Source organism: Acanthaster planci, linkage group LG02, assembly GCF_054643075.1.
Source record: "Acanthaster planci isolate LZ-2023a linkage group LG02, COTS_SCS, whole genome shotgun sequence".
In the NCBI taxonomy this organism is placed as follows: Eukaryota; Metazoa; Echinodermata; class Asteroidea; order Valvatida; family Acanthasteridae; genus Acanthaster; species Acanthaster planci.
The window spans coordinates 11647384-11668464 of NC_141778.1; the positions used below are offsets into that span (position 1 = coordinate 11647384).

Sequence of the window (21081 nt, forward strand, 5' to 3'; positions counted from 1 at the left end):
GATCGCATTAACGAAGCTTGTGAAATGCCCAGTTACAAGACAAATAAACGGTCACGTGACGTGCGAGATCTGAGACAAACGAAAGTCAACGTACGAATTTCATGGGGTTGTAAGGGCGTGGCTCACTCACAAACAGCGATAGGTCAATGCGCAAACATAACTGAAGATTACGAACATTCATGAATAACAATGGAAATGTAACCTTATTTCAACACGATCGAGGAGTGTATATAAAAGTGTTTAGGGCCAGCAAGCCAGTGCCTTTTCAAGGGTTTTAAGACCGGCCACATGACCTGGTCTCAACCAATAATAATGGATAGCTATACTGTCTTATTTTATGAAAATGTGATAGCAGTGAAACGTACCCATACAAAGCAGAACCAGCCATCCCAGTCCCTCCTGCCTCTAAAACTGGACCTTCTTCCTAACTCCGTAATGTGATGCTGTTTAATTGACAGAGGTTATGAATAAACGTATAGTTATTGGCGCAGATAGCCTGAATAGCTGAAAGCGCCATTAAAATAACAAGAGGAAGCTCCTGAGTTACAGTATCACCCACACTCACGTGGCCGACAGTCCTGTTTTACTCTTCTCAAGCACATTAAACCGATCGAGGGCGCTCTTTAAATAAAGGGGAAATATGGTCAGTGAGAGGAGAAGGGTAGAAAGTTCATCTTTTTCAGTTGTGTACATTTTAATTGGCTATATTTAAATTAATGTGTACTTAATTTCCACAATGTCTTTCCCGCATACAAGCAAAGTACGCATAAGGGACCAGCGAGACGTAAACTCTGTTTCCAAAAGATCTGTTCCCCAGTCTGACAGTTGTCTTTGGGAAGGGCCCACGGTAATAGTTTTACTCTCTTTGTAAAAACATACCGTGTGTAGGCGCTGTTTACTCGCCCCGCGTATTGCGACGCATAGATGTAAAATATAATGCAAAAAATGACGTTGACTGACTAGACCTATATGGTTCATTATCTACTCATGCAAAATAGGGCCAATGTGTGCAGCGTTTATAAAAGATAAAAAGAGTAAATAAGCCCAGTCCTCGCCCACGACAAAGTGCACTCGTTTTACATGACTCTGCTTAAATAAAGCGTAAAAGGTCAAAGGGGCGTTTACAATGTCAACGGCTGTTTTAAATACCAGCTTTGAGTTGTGCGTTCTAATGCTGCGTGTGTGGGGATATTCAGTGCATTCACAATCATGGGAACCGCAACGCCGTTGTCTGTTGTGACCCGGATACACATACCCGGTATAACTGGAACACGCACCACTGCTAAATCGGGCTAAAATCGGTAAGATTTTGTAAATTCGGTCTGTGTATGAAAGAATTATCATTGGAAGGAGCAGCTTTCGGTCAACACTTAAGGAATACAGTTACTGGGTATATAAAACACGCTGTCCGGTATGTGCAGAACTTTGGGTCCAAAGTGGACCGCAAAAAACCCTTGCCCTTAGCGTAGCCTAACAACTTGTACCGGTACACGTTTTGTCCAAATCTATTCAGAGCCCTAATGTACAGGGGTTATTTTGTCCTAACTACTCTTCCATGACTGAAAATCTTATCAATGATGTCTCATTTCAGTATCAAGACTATGCAGTCGTACATGGCAAAATTTTCATTCACAGGCCAATGTACCATACGTTTGGCTTGTTGCATGAGCCACTAGTGGACAGAGGGTGTAGTTGCAGCTGCGCATGTACAGTACATGTACGGTAACTATTGACTAGTAAGGGTGTAGGCCTATGAGTGAAGCTCTGCCCGTATACAAGGATGTTTTACTGGCGTTCCTTGCCATGACTTTCTCTTCTCCTTTCTCATAGCTCCACCGAACCACTTGTAAATTTCTACCACCATTCAAGGACTTGACTGTTGCCTTTGGCGCCGTCTTCCAATTTTATTTCATGAATGATTTGAACAGGGTTGGTTTATTTTGCAACCAACATATCACGAGTGTGGATGCTTGGATTTGTGGCTTTTAATTTCCTACTTCAACTTTCGGCTGTGTTTGCTTTTTACCAGCGGCACGTTTTTCCTTTTCTGTTTTTAGAATTTGGTTGAGTAGGCCTATTTACAATGCACCTCAATTAATTGAATGGTTCCTCTCGCGCAACCAAATGAAACGAAACAACCACCAAACTATGGCATTTTGAGTCTTGCGCATGATAATATAAGCCTAGGCCTACAACCGATCTTTATTTATCTCAATCCAGCAATCTTTGAATGTATTCAGTTCGTTCTGTGATACATGTTTTGCCTGTTTCAAATCAACCGATTGAACATCAGCCGCGGAATGGACACAATAACCGTCTGTTTCCCTGTCTGTGAAGACAATAATGTACATGCACTGGCAGAACCTCCATAGCCCAGTTTTCGAAAGTCATAGTTGTACATGGAAAAGGTATATGCACTAGTCATGTTTCTTCGACGAAGCAGCCGGGTGTTTTTGTATCAGTTTGTATAACAATAGGCGAAAAGGCCTTGGGTCAGTGTTTGACAATGGCCTTTGTTTACGTACGGGTTCAGGGATTTGCAGCTGAATCTTTCTCATTTTATACGTGCACGGTCATGTCAAGTCAACGATCTGTGTGCATTTACTGGTACAAGAGTCTAGTGTTAAAATAAACAGCGTTTATTTTTTTCCCAGCTACGAGTCAGTATTTGATGTACATGTATGTTTTCAACATTTTGGACTGTCAAATAATTTCATCCCCAAAACAAACGTTGTAGCTTTCATTACGCCAACAACGCGTAGTAAAGACGCCTTTCCACGATATGCAAGCTTTTTGGGTGCGTTGCATACGCGATGCGTTCACTTTCACGGACACAAAAATCGACTCCATTAACATGACGCACGTGTGAGTTGCGTTCGGTCGTCAAAATTGCCCCGGAGCGATTTTGACGGATACGAGACGCTTGGCGCAAGTGTTGCGCGCATATGGAAAGGCGCCTTTATTGTGTAATTTTGGTCTGAGTAGTTTCTGAACGATTTATTTGAATTTTCTTATTCTAATTTAAAATGGGGGGAATTCTCTTCAAATGAATCTTAAGTTTACAACTACATAATGTTGAAGCAAAATAGTCCCTTGCCTTTCGTTTGACGCCCAGCATGCAGGGCAGTACAAAGCTCGTCCTTGAGGGAACACTGGATAAAGTGGTCAGTGGTGTCAACCATTGAGAAAAATCAATACAATTCCCACCACCTGCCGAGTACAAAAATACAAATCGACTCCTGTGAATATCAAAGGATGGTACATGATACTAAACCACACAAACTATATATTTATTAAACGAGTGACCCAAGTAATCTCATAAACACACAAACGCAGGTGATAGTACTGGCTACTAATGGTTAAACATTCTCCGCTAGGAGCAAAGTACGAAGCAGTTGGTGTTTAGGTTATTTTTTTAAGGATTATAATTTCAGGAATAAAGTGATCACAGCGTAAGCTCAATCGGGAAAAACTGCACAGACAACCAACTTTGATTAAAATAAGTTGCAATTTTGGGAACAAAATACAAAAAGTATGTCAACTGCATAGAGAACCTGGAAGGATTTACTACTTCCCAGTTTTAGCCAGGTTTACAACATTTGTTCAAAAATAGCCACAACTCCAGTTTCCTTCAATTGTAGTATGCACAGTCATTAGCCAGGCAAGGCAATCAAGATTCAACACCCAAACACGATTATTTCTCCTTAGGCCTAAGTCCATTTGTACCGTTGAATCGACTCGGGGGAAGGGGGCGTCTTCGCCTATCCTCTCAGCGACAGCATTAAATAATGAAGGCCACTTCTGATGATCGATTGATCGGATAATTTATGTAAAGCACATTGTTCACACATAAACCAGAATTTTCCTTGAATACTTAGGTTTCCATGGTGACATGTCGACTTCACTTGAGGTAATACCATATTTCCATCAAGCTTGGTGGACGAAAATTGCTCCTGATGATTCGTGTTCAACGTCCATTAACCTGTGGACAGTGCCTGATGAGGTGAAATGGATGTGTGTAAGCCTACATGTACGTGCATATAGTGCACGTAATAAATGGCAACCGCGTATTCCTTTGACGGCTTTGTATACACGTCTAGTTCACGTACGAGACAGTGAATGTAGGCCCACTGAAATTCATTGGTAGTATGAACAACGTCTGGCCCTAATCATGTTGAAAAGTGGCTTGAATTAATCTGATCTTGTGCAAAGGGTCAGTATCAGTTTGTTCTGTGTACAATCGCGTTACAGATTACGTGTGGGGTAACAGATCGAGATACCATGCAGTTATTGTTCAGTGCGCATTTGGCATGGTCCATTCTGCATCCATGACTAAATGTAGTCATTATCTCTGCATTTTTAACTTGTGTCTGAGTATGCGTGATTTGCCCTAGCACTCGATGGTTGATACATACATGTACGTATTTACATGCTCCAGTGACAACATAATGCATTTCGTTTACTTGTTTAGGTTCTGAGAGCAGAGACAACTTCGGGGAACTTTAAATCCGTTTCTCATGTGGTCATCGGCAACATGAATGGATCAACAACAGTTTAACCAAATGGGTGAAGGGGATTCAGACAACTTAGCACCCGGAATAGCGAGAACAGAAGTGGGAGTAGAAAATCCATGCTACAGAGGTATGGATGACCAGACGGGTACCAATGGCATACCTCGCCAGGCCGAGGTGGAGATAAAAAATCCAAGCAAACAGAACGCCTCCTCCAGTCCTGATGCAGAGGAAGACGCACTGCAAGATGAAGACTTCGTGCAGTACGGCTGGCTATCCTTCCGGCCAAGTTGGCTGCAGTTCATCAACAACCCGAAGGGCTATCTCGTATTCCTCTGTTGGTTTGCTTTGGTCCAGGGAATGACCGTCAATGGTTTCGTCTACGTCATCACCTCGACGCTTGAGCGACGTTTCGTCCTTCCCAGCGTGCAAAGCGGCTCCATCAGTAGCTGTTACGACTTCTCCGTCATGATCATCATCGTCTTTGTCACCTACTTCGGCGAGAGTAGCCACAAGCCCAAGTGGCTAGGCACGGGCGCCTTCATCTTCGTCTTGGGCTCACTTACCTTTATGCTGCCACACTTTATCACCCCAGACTATGACGTTACCCCCTCTGACGTTGACACCTGCGACCCAAGCCGGCAGGAACCCGGTCAATGTCTTGAAGGGGACTCCAGCCTGCGAAACTACTTCTGGATGTTTGTAGCTGCGCAGGCGCTGCATGGCATAGGTGCTTCCCCCTTGTACACATTAGGAGTTACCTACCTGGATGAAAACGTTAAACCAGCTTATGTTTCCATCTACGTGGGTGAGTGAGAAATATTAAACATTTCTCAAGGTCCTAGAAATAATTAATCGAAATAAGTAATGTCGGATCTCTCAGTATCAGGGTAAGTAAATGTGTTTTGAGTCAAACTATAGTCAGCAAAATGAGGCCCGCCGGTGAAATCTTAGCTGTAGGTGGTTGTCTCAAACCTCGTTCTCAAGCCATCTGGTTGTTCCAAACAATGGGTTATGCATGTAGCTGCCGGTCGTAGAAAACAGAGAGGCACATCAAGAGATTATCTCTGCTGGGAATGGTTGCCATTGTTCATGGCAACCATCTTGTTGGCTGCAGCCGGAGGCACTCAGATCGCACTCAAGCGTCCTTGTTCATGAGACACTGCCAAGTGAAGTCTCACCATGCCCATCTGTGTCCTTGCTCTATGTTCTAATGAAGGCGTGGTCACTTGGTACTTTGGTAACCCACAGGCATTTTCCAGGCAATCACCACACTTGGTCCTGCTGTCGGATACCTAGTGGGAGGACTCTTCCTGGGAATTTACACCGATTTTCCCAAACAACCACCGGGGTAAGAATCTGAAAGGAAATAGAAGTTGTAACAATATCGGAACTTAGTGGATTATCCTTCTTCTGAAGCAAAGAATGTATGACACTAGATAAAAGTGGCTTGAGATTATACTCTGTAGAAGCACAAACGTTCCGATGAAGCCTCAGTCTCGTATTATCAAAGGCCTTAAATTATTACGCTTAAATGTTAAAGATACAGTTTTCAATCATTCTGAAACGCCTACCTGCCTTCATCAAACTGGCATTGTAAGTACTACCCTGTGGTATTGGTGATCAGACCAAATAAACGTTGTCATTTGATCATTATTTTTCTTTGATCTGCCAGGGGCATATCTGATGACCATCCTTTGTGGGTGGGAGCCTGGTGGCTGGGTTCCGTCATGCCAGCCTGCCTTGGAATACTCGTGGTGTTACCTCTCTATGGCTTTCCAAGGTACCTAAAAGGTGAGACGGGGGTAGTGTCCTTTGATGAGGTCACATAGGTGTTTAACGCCTAATGACGCCACATTTTCACATAAATGCACGGAAATGAGAACTATCAATGCTGGAGGTTTTTTTATTGATTTTTTGTTAATGCCTGTGACGCTCATAATCTGATATTCTCAAGTACCAAAACGACACCTGAATATTTTTATGCCATTATCATATCTCCATGGTAACACGAGCAGCTGCAGCGCCCAACAGATGGCCAAGAAAACACGATACTTTTGATTGTACTAAACAATGGCACGCGTTGTAATTAACCTTCTTCATCTTTGGGTGATAGAGTTCACGATCAACGGTTTGGATAACATGAATAATATGAGCAGGCATCAATGTGAAAAGAGCTGTGTATGCTGGCTCACACGGCAGGCTGCGCGCGTGCAAGTTGGTCAGAAGTACTCTTTTACATTCAGAGAGAGGGAACGTAGGAAGGCGTCAAATGGTAGAAGTTAAAATAGGAACTATCTTGTGCCTTCAATGGATTTTTCACCGGAATGAATGAAGCAAAAAGGATGTAGGTTTGATGCATTAAAGCTGTAGTCTTGTAACTTTGCAGATCACAAAAAGGTTGCAGCGCTAAGAGTTGCTGAAAATCAGAAAGGGACGGATTTCAAGTCTAGAAGTGATTCAGGTAAAACGCAAAAGTTCCTACAAATGAACCGTCTAATCGCCTTGCCCAAACTGATAAAGAAAACCTGCAACAAACGAACAGATCAATCAACAGTTACCACGAAAACCCATCAACTGACAAGCCAATGGATCAATTCGTAAGAATATTGTTCAAATCCCACAATTAATCGACCGACTACGATGTCCCAGCTGATGAACCCATTTAAAAAGCAAGGATCGGCACAAAGACATAGTTAGGAATATATGAAATCCACGGCAAATTTTTATTAAACCCAAGCCGCATACATGGAGGCTGAAATATGAATTAACATGGGCATATTTGATGAACAGATTATGGCCATGCCTTACCAGCTGGCTAACCAGAATAGCTAGGTCTATTGTTTAACTAAGTATTAAGTGTCACAGTAACTAGCGAAGATGACGAGTTCTGCTGACCATAATAGTGACGACACTTTAACTGTTTGCTGACACTGATGTACTGGTCATTCACCCTGTCACTCTTTCAGAGGGCTTAGTAGGCGGCATCAAAGATTTCCCAATTGCGATTTGGACTCTGATTAAGAATGCTCCTTTCATGTTTATCAACCTTGGTCTCATCACGGAGTGGATGATCCTCTCGAGCATTGCTGCTTTCGGCCCCAAGTTCCTGGAGTCGCAGTTCAACATGTCGTCTGGTTCCTCTGCCATCATTGCCGGTAAGTGGTGACCGTGGAGCTGTGATGGTTACGTAGAAAAAGGATAAGCTGTCTTCTCTTAAATTCTGGTATACCCTTTGCACTCCACGCCTTGTGTCCCACAATCCTCTGCGGTCCGCCATTGTTGATATCGGGATAGAAACAGTTTAACAATTTAAACGTTCTCGGTCTTGCTCAGAATTTTTCAAAGTTCCAAGGACAGATTATCCAGATCTGTTTATCATGGTTTGATAAAAACAAAATAAAACAAATCATAGCACAGCTAAATACCTGGCAGACCTTTGTGCTGGCAGAGCTCATTACAAATAGACCTTTAAGCATTAGGCACAGCTAAAGCACGCCTAACCTCATGCGAAAGGGTGCTCAAATCCGTGACATTATACAAATCTTTATGCATCGCACAACTATGCATACAGTGTGGGCCCCCGCATTATTTAAGCACAACTTTAATTTGTGCCAACTGTTAAGCTTTGCTGTGAATTGGTGCTGACTGTTACACCCATCAATGGGTCCTGCTCCACCCCTAGCGGTGATAAGTCTGTTCCATTTTCCCACAGGGGCGATAACCATCCCATCTGGACTGATCGGCGCATTGATCGGTGGATTCCTGGTCAAAAAATTCCACCTGCTGTTCCGCGGAATGATCCGGCTCTGCATCGCGTCGCTCATCACGTCCTTTGTGCTCATGGCCGGCTTCTTCTTCAGCTGCCCCAGCTTGAAGTTTGCAGGGGTCAACACGCAGTATAATGACACGTAAGTTCACTTGTTCAGTGGTCGATTCAGTTGCCGTTTGAAAGCCGGAGGTTGTTAACGCACATCTCGCTTCATTGCTATTTTATTTCAATCTCTTTTGCACCTAAAAATATTTAAAATATACAAAGTGCCAAACATCTTTTTGGGCATGATGTACAGCGAGATAAGTAGTATTTAATGGTGTAATAGCGTCATTTTTGTATAAGGTAACAGAAAGTCCGTCAAAAGCTATAAGCCTGGCCTGATGGGCCACCGTTAAGCATTACTTCAAAATTGGAAGTCAATGTATTTAGCTCCCTGTTTATGAATAAAAATGAAAGAAAAGCTTATGCTGAATGTTAGCTATACCATCAACTTAAAGTATGTAGCGATTACATGTTGGTTTTAGTTACTCCACAAACAGTGTTTACTTCAATGCTTGCGTGTGAATAATATGGAGTAAAACCTCGGGGCATCACAGCATATACTGTTTTCAAGGAAATTCTAGACCTAACCTGGAAGTCAAACACATCAGATGCATGTACATGTAAAAGCTACGGTACCATAGCTGCACGTCCCACGTCAGGGGAATAGACCTATGCCAAGGTTAAGATGTCAGGAAATGAATCACGATAGTTTGTAGAGTAACTCACCACAGAGAATCCAGAGGGCAACGGAGTTACGTCCCCCCCGTCCTTGTTGCCATTGTTTTATTATTTTTATTAATATTTAAGAATTGAAAGCGCCAGAATTTCGGGAAGCTGGAGACTCGATTGGTTGTGTGGTGTGTACCGACTGAACTCTTTTAGTTTCCGCCGTCTTCTCCTCTGTCTCTTTGTGAAATTGTCTCTTACTGAAGCATGTACTCTATTTTTCTTACTGTGTACAAATGTCTTATGCCTTTCGGGAGTCGGCTCCTTTCCTGACATTTTTTTATTCTACCCTTATGTAGGCCTATACTCTAAAAAAAATCTCTGCCAACTCCTGCAAGTTAGGCCAGCGCCCTGCTGGTACTCTATAAATTACTCAGGCAAACAATAAATGTACACAAATTTATCACACATAATTAGAATTTAGATGATGAAAGAATTGCATAAACATTTCCCCACTTAAATGGCTGTAAGTATGTACTGCAAGAGGAAGTTGGTGCTATATTGAAGTAGGATTTGCTTTCAAGTAATAAGGTAATATTAATTATTCATATTCACAAGGGACCATGCAACACAGTTATAATCACGACAAACCGTGAAATTGCATCTATGTGTTTCAATTAATCTTACTTTCAATTTTCCAGCATTTTTGGTTTTCATGTTAATGCCTATTTTCATAAGCAAAAGTGACATTATCCAAGGCACTGAATTTCAATGCTAATAACATCGATTTGCGCGCAAAAAACTTTATATTTTTGCGGTTGAAAATGTTCATTTCTTTGGCAATATATTCTGTACGCATAGAACAATAAGCCAGCAAGCAACCTTTCTCACCAAAATGTGTTTTCCCAGAGTAAATAAGGGGTTCTAAATTTGAACCCGAAAACATGTTAACTGAACGGTGTCTATTGTTAAGGTTTTAACAAGTGAACTTTTCAATATACTTAACTCAATCTAATTTCAATCAGTTTTCATACATTGAAGAGGTATGCACAAAGTAGCATACAAAAGTGAGTTTAAGAAAAATTAACATCCTTTAAATCAAGATGACCTGATGCATTTACTAACAAAACACTTTAAACTTGTTCAATTTCGAAGTATAGGCCTATGCGTTTTTATCCGTTTTCTTGGATTTACATGTATTTGGACTATTTTAGATCACTTGACTATGGAGGGAAGTTCAACCTAATTTCTGAGTGCAACAGCAACTGTAGCTGTGATACATCTTACAATCCCGTATGTGGAGACAACAATGTTATGTACTACTCATCCTGTCATGCCGGCTGTACGGAAAAACTGGGCAAGAACGATGACGGGTACCAGGTAAACCATCGAATCAATCAGTACATCGATTCGGCCCAAAAACAATCCGTTACAAAGCAATGAAGCGAACAGAAGTGGAAAAGCAATTTTGGAAGGATACAGAATCTCTAATAGGCTGATTTGCTAGAGTGCTTCAGTTTCTGTTCCCCTTTATCATCAGGCTTACTCCGGGTGTGAGTGTGTTTCAGCGAACCAGACTGTGCTGTCTGACAGGGCGGTGGCAGGGAAATGCTCGGCTGAATGCGGTTACATGTGGGGCTTTATCGTTGTCATCTTTGCTATGGCGTTGTTTACATTCATCGCCGTAGTCCCGACAATTACAGCTACTATAAGGTAAGTCCTCTTGCAAAAATCTGTCTTGCCAATAAATACCAGAATATCTTTAGCATGACACCAAAATTGAAGAAGTTTGGAAGAGGAAGTTGCGCAGAGGTTTAATGACCACAGTGTAATATTGTTGACTCTCTTCTCTTTTACAGGTGTGTTTCGCACTCGCAGCGTGCGTTTGCACTTGGTGTTCAATCTCTTCTGTATCGGGCATTAGGTAAGTTAACAATTTTTCGAATTTGTGCTTCAGGCGCAAGAATAGATCAGTTCCAGTGCATGTCGATGTCAATCACTTCTGCTATTGAGCTTCATTCCCAGGAGGAATAACACGGCTTTGATACAATTTCTGACAGAACTAAGATATTTTGCCGGAGATTTTGATCAAAGTCTGTGGCGTTTTGACTGAAGGGCTAGTTAAACCTTTGCTATCATTCAACCTGGTAACCTTTAATTTTTGTGGTATCAGGGACCGTACCGGGACCTATCATCTTTGGTAGCATCATCGATAAATCTTGCATCTTGTGGGAGGAATCCTGCGACGGCGCACGCCAGTGCTGGCTCTACAACAACAGCGAGATGAGCATCAATGTCTTTATCCTGCTTGCCAGCCTCAAGCTCGGCTCCTGCATCTTCTACATTCTCTGCTATTTTTTCTACAGGGCGCCCCCTGGCGGCGACAGCGCCGACAGCAAGGTGGGCGACGTCAAAATGGCGTCGGACGGAAAGGTGGAGGGTGTGGTGAATACAACTCAGAGTACAGATTTTTAGCCTGATAGCGAGTAATAATCGGTTGGTTAGGGAGTGATAGAGATTCTACAAAAGCTTTCGGCTGAATATGACATGCTCATCGCACAATTTTCATAACTCATTGTTACATTTGCACAATTAGAGACTTTGCAGTATATTCATTCACGTTTCACTGATAACAATTAATAAATGGTGTCTATGTGATGATAATACACTTCAAATAGTACCAACAGACTTATATTTTTGCACTTTTCTTAATTCTAGGCCTGTGTGGAAAACAACATTTGCTGTAAATGCCATATAAACTTCAGAACAAATTTTTCAGACATTCCATTTTTGATATTCGGTCTGCGTTTTCTGTTAATGGTACATTACGTTATTTGAAAGAATATACAGTGCCTTCCTCAAAAGAATTAACTCTTGCTGCCATGAAGAAGGAACACAAGTGAATGGAGTTAAAACGAAAAAGCAAAAATTAAGGAACACATGTATAATAACAAATTTGAGGGATATTTCGTTCTTGTATAGAACTCGAAATTTCAGTACATAAATGCATCAAATTATTAACTGCCCGCTGGACACAGCACTTTAATAGCTTTAAACTATGCATTTTAAGGACCTTTAATGCGCTCTAATGTTTTTGAAGTTTTGAGTTTCTGTTATTAGTGAATTAAAACTGTAAATATATATGTTAATGTATTCTAATTTCCAAGATCTGTTGGTAATCCATTTATGAACATTTAATCTAGATAGTGGGAAGTCTGAATAAATCCATGATTTAATTTGCAACGACCGTGTCTGTTTCAGAAATGCATACTGTAACCCAGATGATGTGCAATTTTCAAAATTCCTCGTGTCGAACCAATTTTTTCGCCAGAAAGTATGATTGTTTCCACACACGTAAATATGTTTTGTCCAGACAAAAAGCTGGAAAGACTGATAAGTTACAGCGATTATTATATGGAGGATCTTGCAATCATGAAAGTTGTAAATTCGGACAATAATTATTGTTAACTTGGCACAAATAACAGTGTGATTATGATTTGGTGTTTTGAACTGCAAAGATAATTTACAAAAACATTTACTATGTTTGTGCACAGTGTTTATATAATTAGGTGTGAATGAATCGCCAAAGAAAAATCAGAACAAAGAGAGCCAAAAGGGCAACACTGGAGGAATGTCATAAATGAATAGCCACATGCCATTACAAAATGCTTTTCGAATGGCTATGTGCTCACTCACATTGTGAGTGTATGACGGGTTAACAGCCATCTAGTACGACCAAGGTCTTTGTGGACGAGTATCCTACCAACAAGGACCGTTCTTTTCATATTACATGAATGTTTTTCGTACACTTGCTCGTTGAGGTTAACATATCGCACAAGTCCACTTCTCGTTCTTAGCAACGAGCACTGAAATCCGTGAAAGAAAGGTAATTTTTTTTCGAAATTTACCCTTCATTTTCAAGGCCTTATCAGAGGTAAGTCTGCCGAGAGTTTGTCTGTTCCTGGACCGACTCCATCTCTATGGTGTCGTACTCGGCCCATTCTGTGCTCACATTTATTCCCCTTTTCCTCATGTAGTTATACCCGACGATGTGCAGCACCAACGACACTACTTTCAGAAGCAGCACCGTGGTGACGAAAAACTCATTGTGTTTGAAAGAGTCATAGAGGGCGCACTCGTGATAATTCTGCGCGTCTGGTCGACCCCAAAGGGCGCACGAATGGTTGAGAATGCTGCTGAAATAGATGATCGCAGGAACGTAACCTAGACACAAGCAAAGATTACTTTTAGTCGGATGGAAGGGCGTATAAAGGCATTTTTAGGATGTTAAATCCACAAAATTGGAAATCGCCTCTTCCAAGGTTTGTTTGAACAGAACAACATTTACATTTTTAAAGTGCAGTATATGCAGCTAAATGTGAATAGCCAACCTTACAACTCCGAGGAAATTGCTCTGTCCAGAGAAAAATTACCTGGCTGCTTAAAAGCTTAGCATAGCACGACCTTTTCCTTTAAATAGCCTTGCCTTACCTATCGTATTAATAATGTACCATTTTTCTCTTCATTCGTGTAACTTTGTTTAGTGCATATGTTATAAAATAATATACCATAAAGGCGAGCTGCATGTTTTTTTTACTAAATTGTCACTTACCAAGAATGTGCCAAAGTGAAACGTGGAAGCTCAGAGCTGCTATTCGATCCGCTCGGATGACGCATCTACGTAAAAACAGGTTTCAAATTTCAAAACTCATTTTGTCAACCAACAGTCAGATAGTACCTTGCAACATCATTACTGGCTTATCCACAGCAAAAGAGGACAAAAAACGCAATCCAAATTGTCACATGCCAGCATTTACACCGGTGCTAAATTAGGCTGTGTCCGAATCACTTGGCTATGGTTGCAAATTACGCACGAGTCCATAGCAGTGGCAGCTGTCAGTTCCCAAGTGATTCGGAAACGGCCTCTTTTTCTCCGTGAGACAACTTCAGACAGGTATACTTTTCAGCGTAGGTGACATTAACTTCACATTTTCTGAAATTCATTTACTGTGATTGCTGCGTGACCACAATTACAACAAATCAAGATCAGTTCACAAATTATTCCATTTGACACCTAAAGCTGAATTGTTCAAAGGTCTCACCGTATCGAGAGCAGAATCATTGGTCCAAACTGCACTCCAACCATAAAGAACACTGCAAACACCAGACACAAAAACGGCCATTCGTTGCTGCAGTCGCTTGGACATGGCCCCGAGAGGGCGTAAGCACCTACCGTATTGTTTGAGGTCATGATGCATGAGCAGTCTGTGAAATTCTACAAAGGAAACATTACATGCATGTCATTCGTTTACAATGCCACTCATGACCATCGTCGGCCACCGTAAGCATTAAAGTGTAAAGGGATTTTTGTAAGCCTCCATATTGGAGTACTATTTTCATCAACTGAGTTTCAATTACCGTGAGTTTCAGACCCTGCGAGTCGACCTCATCTGAGATTTGTTCTTCGTGGCATCCAGCAAGGCATGGCGATAGGTAGGTCCGTCCATCGGAGCCGCAAACAGGCCGGAAGGGGAGTTGTGTACACCAGCAGTCAATGTTGCATTGAGACGTGGTATTCAGGTCGGACAAAAGGTCTCCAACATTCCTAAAAGAAAAGAATCACAGACCTGAGCCCATGACATGATAACCACTCAGTGTAATTAATTAATATTCTTAGTGTATTGGTACCTCGAGCTGGTGCAGCCCGATGTGAAAACCTATAGGCTAAGTCACAATCAAGTCCTGTTGGAAACAGTTTTAGAAACAGACTGGTAGTATAAAGCCTTCAACCCCTTATTTTATGACTGGCGCCAACATGTCAAAATACGCGGATGTCTAATATATCATGAATTAATTGTCGAGTTCGGGCGGCCTGTTCTTGACACGGGTTTCTGGTTTTCGCTCTGAAACAGCGAGAACTCGACCCAAGAACACTGTTCTCGGAACAGGATCACACACAGCTCCTCGTCGGGGTTTTACGGGAACGCACGCAAAACTCGTGAGATTTGACTTTTGAACAGCCGCAAAAACTAGCGAAATGGCTTACAAAGCTGGAGACAATGGAAAGTTTTGCAAAATTAACATTAATCATTTTCCATAGCACATAAATGAATGTTTCTATTTTAAATGGAAAAGAAGTTAGCCCAGTTATCAAAACATTAACTCTCAAAGAAGGTACAAGGAAGCCGCCATTTTGCATGTTGCTTGCCACAAAATAATAACTACCAGCGATAACCGTTTGTATGTTCCCGGCGTTCGAGCGGCCGACCCACGAACAACAAATCTAGCCGTTCGCTAACATACGAGAGCAAGCCGCCCAAACTCACGGCCAGTATGATAGGCCCTGTTACAGTCAGTACATCAATACGCCTTGTTCCTACCAGTTGGAAGGTTGCCCCCCAGTTCCTGTCCAATGACCGACGATCATTGGGCTGTCACATCTGAATATGTATAGAGGCCACGTGAAGAACAGCGCCACCGCGCTGCCAGTTATCACCATGCGACAGAGCCCCCTGAATTTAATCTTTCTGCATAAAACCAAGCCCGAAGATGTCAGGATACCAATACAGCAGCTACTTATTATTGTCGTTCCTAGTGGTAAAACAAAATGAGCAAAGACGAATTCAATTAACCTTGTAATTCACACTCTCTTTAATTATAGCAAGAACATTATATTTTTCAACTGAAAATTGGGATAACCTATGCCCAAATTCTATTTTACATTCCTAAGTATTGGTTCTGCCCTAAAACGGCCCAACGACGTTCTTGGAAGTTATTCAGCATGAAGGGTTGGCAACATTCACGTCGCCAAAAGCCGTACGCTTAATTCGAGCAACATGACCATGTTGAACTCTCTAAATAAAAAAATTGTCCGTACAGGCACCTTTCGCACTTGCATAAAAGGACTCACCTAAATAAAATGCCGCTGGTCCCCGGCCCATCCTCGAAATGGTTCCAACATATCGTGGAAGGAACAGGAGGAAACCAGTCATAAAAGCCACTTCACAGCTGCCAGCCACGCCAAGGCATATCAGCTGAACGTTTGTTAGAATGCGACGCCATCTTGCCGGGACTGTGTTAGTTGCAGAGAGGAAGACTACTAAATGATTTGATAAGTGCAGGTAGATAAGACGAGACACCTCATTCTTTTATTGTTACATTCTCCCCTTCCTAACAATGGATTTGGGCAATTTAAAATACACTTTGAGAAATTGATGACTTCAAAACGAAAAATCTTCCCGATCCCCCGTCCTACCTCTTGGCCTGTCTTCGCCGTTGGTTTCAAGCCGACGGTATCCCCTACCATTCTGCGTCCTATCCATTACAATGGCCGACGATGCACCCTTAGTCTCCTTAACCAGCTTTTTGTACGGATCCTTGGCCATGAAAATCAAGAGACCAATGACAAGCACCATCAAAGCCGAACAGAAGAATCCTAGCCACCACAAGGTGACAGTTTTACCGTTGGCCGTGGCTACGTGCTGCCACATGAACATTTTCGCCAGCTCGCCGCACCAGATTCCGAGTAGGTAGGCACATAAGAGAATTGCTTTAAAAACAAAGCAAAAAAAGTTAGAGCAAAACCAATAACCTTGTACAAGTATAGTACAACAGCCACGTAACCAAGCACTCATTCGTCATAAAGGGAAAATGAACTCTCGCGTGAGAGATCGGCCATAAAATCCCGCACGGCAGGTTCGAGCGTTTGGGACGCCACAGTAAAGACAAGAACAATTGCTTATGGTTTTGCAGTGGGTGTGTGCCGTGGGTGGTTGGTTGGGTGGGTTTGTGTAGGCGTGGCATACATATAGTGTGGACCTCTGCACAAAAGAAGTCCACATAATGTAGGGTGCGATGGAGTAATGTGGACTGGCACATGTCCACACAATGTTTCCCCCTCTGTGAAAAACAGTTTCAAAGGCATTTTGGGATCAAGGTTATTTGTGGCAAAATGAAGAGGAACAGTCCAGGGAATCATCATAAAAAAATCCAGCTCGAAGGAGTTATCCTTGTTAGAATAAAAGGAGCATTTCCCTCAAGTTTCCTTAACCACAGGAGAACAAAGGAATGTCCACACTTTGTATGTAAAACAGGTATGGGTGGGCATGTGTTTGTGTGTGGCAGGGGGCTGCTGGGGGGCTCCTGGCCGGGGAACAGCCCCTCCTTCCCCCGGTCAGCTTGACGTCAAGTGCGTTTATCCCGATTGACACTGCCTGGTTAAAATACCGAATCATTGGATCGACACATGGGAAGGTGGGAGAGACAGAATCATTGGCGAAAGTGGACAGATGGGTTCAACTTCAAACTCTTACCAACGTAAAACGGCGTCCCAAAACCTCGAAGCTTGTCTTCCAAGTACGTGATGCCGAAAGGAAACTGAGGAACCGCCCCTATTCCAGCCAGTACCATGCCCATAACGATCCATGCAACGCTATTCCAGTGAGTTTTTGGTGGGTTGTTATGCACAGGTCGATAAGGCTGCCCTCCAGCGTCAATTGTCTCATTCAAATTAGGCGGCCTGATTGTTTGGTCACAAAGTTGATACTTTGAAATGTACCACTGTCCGTCCACGAGATCGGAGCGAACTATGAAGTACGGAATGCAGACTACCAAAAGTCCAACACCGATAAGAAAGGCGCCAAAACCAATGCTCCGCGGTCGGTGCACTTTCCGGTTCTGCAAAGCCATGACGACTAGCATGACCAGAAATCCAATGTCATAAGACAACACAATTGTGACTGTCTCTGAACCACTTAGATCTATCTCTTCCTCCAGAATTCTCAGGATTCCGTAGATGAAGCTACGGCATGCGAAGCCGGTGATGAAAATCAGCAGAATCAGCGCGATAAAGAAGACGCTGGTGGAGACCGTCATGGCGCGCAGCTGCGAGTCAACGGCACGTTGGCGTGCAAGGTGCGCCCGCGATTCAGTGCCGAGTGAAACCGAACCGACACGCTGATTTCCGGCTGTGTCAGAGGCATCATAGTCGGCATCACTCGCCCTCGCCATATCGTCTTCTGCAGTGAACTCTATCTGTAGGTACGGAGATGCTGGAGACGGGCTTGAAGCCATTTTAAGGTGAAAACTTGAGTGTATGACGTCTTAGGCAGTATAGACAGTAGATGACACAATGAGGCAAATACCGGCAGAAAAAGAAAATAATGGACAATTATCAGAAATCAATCTTGCTTATCTTATTTTCTTAACTATAATTCTGCGTCATTATGTGATCATTCTTCAAAATGACGTATGTACCTGCGTTTTTTCGAAATGTAGTAGGAGTCGTCCAGTTTAAGGTACATAATTAGTTATGATGTACGTGCACAAAGTGGTTTTCATTTCATAAATAAAGGCCATTGACTTGAGTCATTTAATTCTCACCTGATATCGCAATGGTAATTCAAAAACAGCTTGAACGCATAGCGGGAGTCATTTCTTTAAAGAAAAATTAGAATAAAAAGCAAAGTTCAAGTGATAATAGAAACTAAAAAAGATGGAAAGAAAATTAATCAAAGAGAAAAAGGTTTGAAAGTATTCCAACAATTCTACTCACAATAATTTCCCGAAGTAAGGCCATCTTCTATAGTACACAGTCCAGAATATTATCTTGTCAGTTAGTTAAATTGTTTTGGAAGAACCTACAAAATCGACCACTGGAAAACATGGTGGCGGCCACAAACAGGCTTATCACAGTAAAGTGGTGCTATTTCAAAGACAGAACGTCTGCTATTGCCTTAAATGGCAGACGCATTGTTCACATTCTCACAGTCCTTGCACGGTCCAAAGGTAAGGTTTACATGTATTTACAAAATAAATGACTCATAAAACAAGATAGCAAGAGATAAGTGCACGATCGAATTCTTTTACACACGTTCCAAATTATCGACGACATCTGCATAATGATTACATACCACATTGAAACACTTCATACCGGTATATAGCTTTGTTGGAAAGACAAAATATAATGCCATACATCTCGTAAGGGTTTTGTCTGTCAGCGCAAGTCCGAAAGTTTTGCAAGTCCTCTTTAAATGTGACAGCAAAATGTAGGGTATATTTTCAAATAGTTTTGAGAGAGGAAAATTAAACGCAATTTCTTTTCATAATGCTGATTGTCATTTTTTAAGAAGGCCTGCAAAGTTAAAATGGTTTTGCTTATCTCTCAAAAAACAGTGGCGACAATAATAGACTATAATTCTTCAGAAAAGGTCAAAGCTAGAGATCAGACGAAAATGCAGTCATGGGATTTGTTGATGCAGGTTTTATGGCCCAACAGCTGGCCCGCGACATGGAACCTCGTGATCGATTGGTTTACGTCCCAGTGGAGTAAATATTTGCCAGGAACTGGGGGTGGGAATGGGGGTAGACCGGGGGGTGACCTGTCCCGCAAGGAAATTTGGAAAGAGCAGGGATTTACTCCTATGACGCCACATAGGAGTAATTTTCATGATACAGATGTACAGTACATGTACACTGTACATCTGTGATGCATTCCTCCAGAATGTTACTTCAAAACGGCGTATTTATGGCTTTTAAAAATGTATTCTCCCTTTTTACTGCTTTTGAATACATTTCAGTGGTTGGGAAGTGCGAAAAACTCTTCACATCCCGCCTTACGTTTTCTTTTCTCACCAGAAAAGTGGGGTGATTCCCTTAGTCAAAAAATTTACGCCCGTAAACATTGGGTCGAAATTTATCATTACTAAATCTTGACGTTTTACGTGGAATGTGAATTATTTAGAAGAAAAACTTCTGCAGTGTGATTGCCAGAGACCACAAGCGTCAAAACAACATATGTGTAAGATCGTGAGACTATATAACCTTAATACGTCACTGAGTTAGCTCAACTACCAGTTGTGTATACATGGGCAAAAACATGACGGGGCAAGAAGCAAGCAAGATTTATACACCTCCTGGTCCCGTTGCCAAGCAGACTTGCCCACGCGTACGGTAGTATTTGAGCAAGGTCCATGGAATTGGGGGCATTAAGGAACACTTAGATTTAATTCCAGTGACACTGCAAAAATCGAACAGAGGGCATTAAAATCAAGCTTCAAGATCCCTTGAATGCTACCAGTAGTCCATACAAGAGACTACTGATCCACGTCCAGAGCTAAAAATATATACATTACTTAGCACAAACGCGTGCGATAGGCCTCTACTTCTCGTGGCAAGCTGGGCGACCCAATGTGAAACTAAATTAACCGATACTTCCCAGAAATATGCTGCAGTTTATATGATATCCTTGAGTAGTTTCAGGCCAGGCAAGGATCATAATGCTGTTGAAAGATAGTCCTTCCTTTAAAATTATACTCGCCCTGTCCCGTAACTTGAAATCGCATTACATGTACAATTTACACGGCCACATATACTCCACCTTTTCCACACATTCCAACCCGAGGAGAACTATATATTCCTCCGTGAAACTAAAATCTTAACTAACCTTTATGTTGTGAACATAGGGGTAAGCTGGATGAACATCAAAATCCAGACACTGCCACATGAAATGGTACCGTAAACCCGCTGCCATGATGTGGGTTACAGCAGGGGCACCCGACAAACACTGCACCGCGTCAAGGGGCAACAGGGAGAATGTCGGCGGTCACCCTACCGAGATTTCAGACAGACTCACGCTGAGGTCACGTCGCTCACGAGGAGGACCTATTGAAATATGTCCCAAATCGAACGCCTTGCCTACGAAACTATAGGCTAGCTTTGCCAAAGACTACCCGACCGACTCAGAGGACAACAGATAAAAATGTCAGTTCATGATAATATACTGGTTGCGAAATTACACGACAATGAGAACACTAACCAAGCAGCAGACTTTGGTCTTTCGTGCCGAATAGCCTGGAAGCGCGAAACTGTTTTTCAACAGCTGTGAGCTGGCAAAACAGGGATGCCTTACGGCTTTCAAAACCTGTCGTGCACGCATTTTTTGTGTAGCGTCAAGGTGGTATATTTGCTTTTGCATTGCGTGTGTTGTAGACTGGCTACTGGTCATTTCTAAGTAAAACAACTCGTGATAGCTTGTTAATGTTCAAGTCATCTGTGGGATGCTTTGAGAACAACCACAAAAACACCTAG

The 21081-nt window shown here is 42.3% G+C and overlaps 2 protein-coding genes across 3 annotated transcripts; one reads left to right on the forward strand and one right to left on the reverse strand.

Moving 5' to 3' along the window:
- The first annotated feature begins 1136 nt into the window (after positions 1–1136).
- On the forward strand, positions 1137–12241 carry LOC110978268 (solute carrier organic anion transporter family member 4A1-like). Its single transcript, XM_022233128.2, has 11 exons — positions 1137–1301; positions 4472–5319; positions 5763–5862; positions 6187–6305; positions 6901–6975; positions 7481–7669; positions 8227–8422; positions 10209–10374; positions 10535–10707; positions 10854–10918; positions 11168–12241. The coding sequence occupies exons 2-11, from the start codon at positions 4539–4541 to the stop codon at positions 11467–11469; spliced, it is 2166 nt and encodes a 721-aa protein (XP_022088820.1). The 5' UTR covers positions 1137–1301; positions 4472–4538; the 3' UTR covers positions 11470–12241.
- On the reverse strand, positions 11782–20904 carry LOC147799895 (solute carrier organic anion transporter family member 5A1-like). Of its 2 annotated transcripts, none has more exons than XM_087132967.1 (10): positions 20438–20904; positions 18376–18429; positions 17307–18095; positions 16250–16543; positions 15905–16066; positions 15375–15585; positions 14413–14599; positions 14097–14269; positions 13607–13671; positions 11782–13218 (listed from the first exon to the last, which is right to left on the reverse strand). In XM_087132967.1, the coding sequence occupies exons 3-10, from the start codon at positions 18064–18066 to the stop codon at positions 12923–12925; spliced, it is 2148 nt and encodes a 715-aa protein (XP_086989093.1). In that variant the 5' UTR covers positions 18067–18095; positions 18376–18429; positions 20438–20904; the 3' UTR covers positions 11782–12922. The 2 variants fall into 2 exon arrangements, with proteins under 2 accessions (XP_086989093.1, XP_086989094.1); XM_087132968.1 differs by lacking the exon at positions 20438–20904 and adding an exon at positions 18548–18977.
- Between the last annotated feature and the right edge of the window lie 177 nt (positions 20905–21081).

Excerpts from the sequence above, each read along its gene's own strand:
- LOC110978268 (XM_022233128.2), top strand. The coding sequence starts at position 4,539 with ATGGATCAACAACAGTTTAACCAAATGGGTGAAGGGGATTCAGACAAC. Across the intron at positions 7,670-8,226 it reads TTCCTCTGCCATCATTGCCG|GGGCGATAACCATCCCATCT; the intron begins GTAAGTGGTGAC and ends ATTTTCCCACAG. Across the intron at positions 10,708-10,853 it reads ACAATTACAGCTACTATAAG|GTGTGTTTCGCACTCGCAGC; the intron begins GTAAGTCCTCTT and ends TCTCTTTTACAG.
- LOC147799895 (XM_087132967.1), bottom strand. The coding sequence starts at position 18,066 with ATGGCTTCAAGCCCGTCTCCAGCATCTCCGTACCTACAGATAGAGTTC. Across the intron at positions 15,586-15,904 it reads ACCAGCGGCATTTTATTTAG|GAACGACAATAATAAGTAGC; the intron begins GTGAGTCCTTTT and ends TTTTACCACTAG. Across the intron at positions 14,600-15,374 it reads GGGGGGCAACCTTCCAACTG|GAATGTTGGAGACCTTTTGT; the intron begins GTAGGAACAAGG and ends CTTTTCTTTTAG.